Source organism: Lactuca sativa, chromosome 5, assembly GCF_002870075.4.
Source record: "Lactuca sativa cultivar Salinas chromosome 5, Lsat_Salinas_v11, whole genome shotgun sequence".
NCBI classification, from domain to species: domain Eukaryota; kingdom Viridiplantae; phylum Streptophyta; class Magnoliopsida; order Asterales; family Asteraceae; genus Lactuca; species Lactuca sativa.
Genome location: NC_056627.2, coordinates 207,736,926 through 207,743,892, shown reverse-complemented (window position 1 = coordinate 207,743,892; position 6,967 = coordinate 207,736,926). Strand labels below are relative to the sequence as shown.

At 33.5% G+C, this 6,967-nt stretch overlaps 1 protein-coding gene across 1 annotated transcript; it reads right to left on the bottom strand.

The window, feature by feature from the left end:
* Positions 1–2,717: 2,717 nt before the first annotated feature.
* On the bottom strand, positions 2,718–4,363 carry LOC111902366 (protein transport protein sft2). The gene is made up of 4 exons (XM_023898209.3): positions 3,893–4,363; positions 3,276–3,543; positions 3,068–3,172; positions 2,718–2,987 (listed from the first exon to the last, which is right to left on the bottom strand). Exons 1-4 carry the CDS (start codon positions 4,114–4,116, stop codon positions 2,877–2,879), a joined length of 708 nt encoding a protein of 235 aa, XP_023753977.1. The 5' UTR covers positions 4,117–4,363; the 3' UTR covers positions 2,718–2,876.
* Positions 4,364–6,967: the final 2,604 nt, after the last annotated feature.

Below are 6,967 nucleotides of genomic sequence, written 5' to 3'. Positions count from 1 at the left end.
GTAGCCTTAGGTGCATGGAGTGCTTAATGGGTTAAGGACTTGTGGGTAATATTCTTGCTTTATGAAGGCTTTAGAGGCTTTCATTTTCTACACACTCTCTTGCATCATTTTTGGCCAAAATACTCTCATCCCTCTCACTCTCTTACCTTCTTGCAAGTATTGAAGAGTTAGAAGTTACTTGCATTCTCTCTTTAAGTAATACATTTGTTTTGACTTAAAGATTAAGAGTTGTAACTAGCATTACATCAAGTTGATCAATTGTTGGTGTACTAAAGTTCATTCATCTTCTTCTACATTCAATCCTCCCCTAGAGCACCCAAAGTTCATCAAAGGTTGTTGATTCTTCTTCCTTCTATTGTTGTGCTTTAAATTTTTCTACTACTTGCAAGATGATCCTTGGTGGATGATAAAATGTTTATGTTATTTATAAAACTCAAGTCTTCGGTTTGCAATTATTTGTAGTTTTTGAAACTAGTTTTTAAATAAAACCCAACATGCTCATCTAACCAATCTTCTAAGTTTAAACCACCCGGTTTGTTTTCACGGGAAGGATGAACAACTGGACCTAAATTTAGGTCGAAATTTATTACATTCTTTGATGTGTCGTCTCCCGTTGCAGATTTTCAGGTCAATCTAATCAAAATCCTAACTGTATCACTTTCTTAATAAATTGACCGCATGTATCCCATCTTTCTTCTAGCAACAAAAACGGTAAATATTTCAAGATTCTCCCAATAAACACAACCATTGAAAATACTTCATGTGGTAAGTCACTTGTTATGGACCCAATCCCAAAAGCTTGCTTTACTTTAAGCAAAGATTCCTTATAATCATCAAAAAGGTAATTTGTCTCTCTTGAGTATATCTTAATCACACCAAGCTTGAGCTACATCAGAATTATTTTATTCGATAATATCAGGACCTGTAAATTCTCAAACCTAAAGCTCCAAAGCAACCTACTGATAAAAAATCAAATGGATGACCAAAAGCTCGAGCTACATCAGAATTCTCACCTTATGGTACATGATTCGAGTTAAAACATAAGCATATGGATCGAAGTGTATATAACGAAATATGTAGGAATCATTGGAAACAAAAATCCCAAACAATCGCTTCCTTTAAATGACAGCAGTCTGTCTTGTAGTTCCGAAATTGATAAACATGTCAAAAATTTAAGAAATTAACCTCCGAATTGAAGTTAGGGTTAAGAAATGACCTTCATAGAACTTATCCATAATGTTAAACGTTATAATTGTCGCTCTATTCTCGTCGTAATTTTGTTCTAGACCGAAAGTTTGTCTTCCTTTCACGATGGCGTCGACTTCATCGAAGGCGATGAACAAACATTCGATGTTCCGGAGGGGTTCAAACCCAGTGAGGAAATAGTAGAGGAAAGAAATAGAAGCTGACAGTTGGAGGACACATACAGGCGGTAGAAGCGTCGAGAAAGATGAACACAGAAACATAATCCAAACTTGCCAATTACCCAAGCAGCCTCTCGGCGCCTCCACATCTTCCTTCCGATCACCCATAGTTTTATGGAAAATACCAGCTACTTCATATAACAATAAAAACAAAAGTGAGCCGATTAAAAAAAGAGAAGCCCTAACTATCCACTGGTCGACCATCGTTTCCCCAAAACTCAATGACGACTCAGAAGAAGAGGAAATATGAAGCAGAGTTGTCGACGAAGCAAAAAACCCCGAGGAAGAAAACAATAATGGCGAGAAGGATAGAGAGAGTTATCGGGGCTGATTTCTTTTTAGCATGTGGTTGATTTGGGAGAACTGGAAGGTAGAAGACGAAGTTTATTGGAAGCCGACGACAGGTATTAGAGGGTTTTGAAATTAGAGGAATTGCGGTCTCAACATCAATCGTTGTCTTTTTTTTAGATGCAGAGTCGGTGAAGGGAGGTGGAACTTGGAAGGAAAAGGGTCGAGAAGTATCTTATGTTGACGGAGAGGGAAACCATAGGCGGTAGCAACGTTGGTAATAGATAAGATGATACGTTTGTGAATGAACAGTAGTGTTAACCACTTATGGGGAAAATAAAAGATCGACAAATTATTAAAAAGAAACAAAAAAAAAAAAAAAAAGTGATTCAACAAAAAAAGAGTACTATTCATAAGGGGTACTCTCTTTTAATATATTATATAATTCCTAATTTTGGAACTTCTATGCAATTTTGAAACCTTTTGGACCCGCCCACAAAATGTGCAAACCACGGACAAATTTTGCAATTTTGTTATTAATATGTCCTCTCACATGAGGTAACATTTTAACCATCTAGTTGTGTTGCATGGTTCAGATGGTTTTAAACTTAGATGCCTACAATGTCTATGCCAAATGTGGGTTGTGCTCTCTTCCTCGGTCCTTAAACATAAAAGGATTCATTGTTCTATTTCCAGTCTTCCAAGAGATAGTAATCAACCCCTTTTGAAGATGATAAATCTTGCACATACCCACTTTGATTATAACATTTATTAATCAACTCCCTTATAAATTCAAACAAACCACAAAAACTATAGAAAGGATATTGATGTGTTGATATTATATTTGAACAAACCACAAAAACCAAAGAAAGAATATGATGTGAGCTTCAAGTAAAGGGATGATTGGGGTTCATCTCATTAAAGCTAAAAGAGCTATTATATGACTTTGATCTAATGCTCAATATAAGTTATCTAGTTCTCCTTGTATTTTGTTTCTATTTAAAAGGTTCAAAACAGATTAAAACATAAGAATAAGAAGTAATCACAATATTTAGATTAAAAAAAAAAATCGACTCATCTCAAAAACAAATTCGGTAATGATAAAGGGACTATATCTATATGTTCAAAAGTACAAAAATCCAGAAGAATCACAAAGGTCAATGGTCAACGCCCAAAACATTTCAAGACTGCTGAAGTCATTGAAGATGTTAGAAATTTCATCCCTGCTGATCCACCCGGGAAATATGATATACAATAGTATGCAAGGGCAAGAACCTGTTGTAAAATGATTTTAAAAAAAAATTATGTTTATTGTTATTATTTTTTAAATTTAAAACAAGAATGAATTTTCATACCTGAATAACAGCAAAGAACACAGAGAGGATATAGCTATGAAGAACCATGGAAACATAAATGGTCCCCACCATGCTGCCTATGAACCCCAATGTGAAAGGAAGTCTCTGAAACAATTTTTTTTTTTTTTAAATAAATAAATAAATGTTAGAAAATGTTTTGATTAAAATTGTGTTTGTGGTTTAGTGGTTTAGTAGTTTAGTAGTTTACCTCTGTTGATGTCATATGCAGAAACTGGTTTTTTGGGCCTTTAAGCATGAAGAATGCCCCGATTATGAAACCACATCCAACAGTGAAGCAAAGAGCAAATTTCTGAGGGACTATTACTATTACAGGGAGAAAAATGGTAAATGCTACAAAAATGAAGAACACCCCTGATGCAAGTAGAAGCCCAAAATACATGAGAGATTTTCCAGAAGGTATGTTACTTGTAGCAGACTGTAAATTTCCTGGTATGTTACTCACTCCTCTAGATACCCTGAGCAAGAATCAAACAGAGATTTTTCAATCTTCATAATTTTCATAATCAAGCATTGCCATTATCAACTTCAAATTGCACGAAGCACAAGTAATAGAAGGTGGTTATTGATTATTAGGTTAACGTTAATAGCCAAGAAGAACTGAGAAGTCGTAAGCTCAATTTTGCAGATCACGAAGCCTAGATCAAATTACAAGTGTGAAAATTCAAGTGTTCAGTCGTTTGTTCACAAAAAATTCATCGACATTCAAACAGATCAATGATATACGGAAGGATCCCCAAATCAGCAACTTGATTACTCAATTAGTTTGGTAAAATAAACCGAGGAAGAAATTGTAGAGCGGCTTACACATTGAAGGTGCCAGTCACAGTGTCGTTGGCAGACCTAACAGCCGATTCAATATCAAACGAACCAACGAGGCTACTAGAGCCTACATCGGAGCCTTTTGTAGCAGCATACGAGTTCCAATCCGCTAGCAGCGACGAAGAGGAAGACGACAGCGTCTTTGGAAGTGAATTGCGATTACTATCGCTGCTACTGTCACCGGCGCCGGCGGAAAACCAATTTTGCATCTTTCAGTTTCGAATCCAAACTGTTGTGCTCGATTTGAATTTGGGATCGGAGCTGAAAACCAGTTCCTCGAAGGATACAGGTGATGTTGTTGGAAGCGTTCTTCGCCTACTGGTTAGTTGTGTACAAGTAGATTCTTCTTCTTCTGTCAACAGAATATTATGGGGAAAAATAGCCCTCGGCCGAAGTTCTTCGCACTCCACGGTCGCATCCTTCGTTAGGAAGTTTTCAAGCTCACTCTGTTAAGTTTTGATAAAAATTGAATATAAGGGGATGAATATATTTTGATTAATATTATATTTTCGGATTTTTTTAGAATAATTATATATATATTTTTTCTAATTTTAACAGTTTGACAATGTCCTGTAAAACGGTCCTAAGTCTGTTAACTTGGTACAATTGTATCACAAATGGTCACATATATGCTAAGTTGACTAAAACATTTTTGTCGAGTAACTTGGATGAATTTGTATCACACAGTTTTATGTTTGTTTATTTAGAGGTCGAAGGTTCTACATCTATTAAATTGGATGCAATTGTATTACAAATGATTTTGCATATGTTAATTTGGACATTGAAGCTTTTGTATATGATAATTTCAAAATTAATAACAATACAATTGAGGAATTTGTTTAGTATACTACTGTTGATATGACTATTGATAGGAAAAACTTGAGGGAATATAATGATATCATTATTTATCAAATTACATAAAAGCTTAAATTAGATTTTCAATAATAGATTGGGCTTAAAGATTTGTTTTTCTTTTGATTCTAAACCTAGACAATTTTTTTTCAATAATAGATTGGAGTTAAGGATTTGTCTTTCTTTTGATTCTAAAACTAATATCAGCTGCTATGTCAACAATCTATGATCATCTTACAAATAGATATCAATATACATCGCGTCAACAATAATTGAACACAACCATGTTTCTTCATACGATAGGCTTTTAGCATAGCAGTATAATGATATATACTTTTTTTTTGTTAAGGATTCAAGTTCAGTCTATGACATAAGTATAATTAAGGGAGGAGGGAGTCGTTCCCTCCCAACCCACCAAACCCACTGTCAAATCATTTTTTCTCTTTTATTTTACTTCATCTTTCCCAACCCACAACACAAGAAAATCTTATATTTTTGAACTCACTCAATTAAAAAAAAAATACAAAATAACTAAGGTACAAGTTTTAAAACACATGGTACAAGAGAAAATAAGAAAAAGAAAGTAAAGAGAGATCATGAAGTGGGTTAGTGAAATCAATCAATCCACTCGTTGAAGCGGGAGTGGTACCGCCGATAAGTCTATTGCTAATTAAGATTTTACCTTTGATTTTTTTGTATTTTTTTTACTTGAGTGGGTTGACTGTTGAGTGGGTTCAAAAAGATAGGATTTTCGTGTTTGTGGTTGGAAAAGATGAAGAAAAATAAAAAAGAAAAAATGATGTGGCAGTGGGTTCAATGGGTTAGAAGGGAATGACTCCCTTCTCCTCGAGGAGTAATTTTAAGAATATATTAAAGTGTATACTTTACCGTTTAGAAAAAACCATTCATTCATGTCCTATATACAATATGGTGTTTCATCGTTGAAAACATAAACAACAACAAGAATAGGGTTGTGAATTACTATGGGTTAAAATGAAAAAATGGTCCAGATAAAACGATAAAAGATCTAAAACAAAAGTGAAAAAATTAAGGGTTTTTTTTTTCAAATAAAAAAGTTTAGCCTAAAACATAATAATTTCAAAAATCTTAGTTCTTTTGCAATATTAACCCATATATTTTAATCTGATCACGTTATGGAAAGATTTTTAAGTTAAGATGAACTCATCACAAAAGTTGAATCTTCGGAGTATAATTATCTATAAAATTATCTTACGAAATAACATTAACTTTCTACCATTTTTGCCATAAATTGTCTGTGAGCGTTGATGTTTTTGCCTATGAAAAAAGTATGTCACGTAGGCACCACATAAGCTTTTATCATTTTGTCATAATTTTGGCGTTTATCGTTTTATTAAACACCACATGAAATAGCATTTGGATTTCAAGTGTTTTGTTTAAAAACTAAACGCTAGAAACTTATAGTGTCAAACGAGGTTGTCTGTTCAAAACGGAACATTTTGTCAAATGCTAGAACCTAGAAGCTTTTAAATGCTCTCAAAAGCTCATTGGCGAACATGCCATTTGTCTATGAGTTTGATGTGATGATGTTTTTGTCTACTAACTTTTAAAAACGAAAAACATAAATATTAATTAAATAAAATAATATTCTATTAAAAATTAAAAAAATTACATTTGATTTAACAAATTTAAAACAATTAACATAATTACATACAAATGATAATCCAAATAACATAAAAGCTATCGGTTCAAATATTTTTCGATATTAATGTTCAAATCAATTTGACTAATTCGATACATATGTTCCATCAAATCGATGTGAAGCTTGTGATGTTTTTATTGTCATGTATCACCATTCTTCTTGTATGCCATAAGGAAACCAGCCGGTATTGACACACTTGAGGATGCATTTTTATTTTCTTGATGCTGACAAATCGGTATGCCCTCATCTTCTAAAATCATATTATGTAAAATGATACACGAATACGTAATACAAGCGAGATTTTCCACCATTAGAGGACGTGTCATATGTTGTAGTATGTGTCAATGTTTCTCGAGGACTCTAAATGCTCGTTCGACATCATTTATAGATTTCTTGGATTTTTTATACTTTAAACGTTTTTGGATCACCCATACATTATAAGGTCCCAAAAATTAAGACTAAAAATTTTGATTTTTAAGTTAATAAAACCATTATCCAAACAACATCATAGAAACCATGGTGAATAA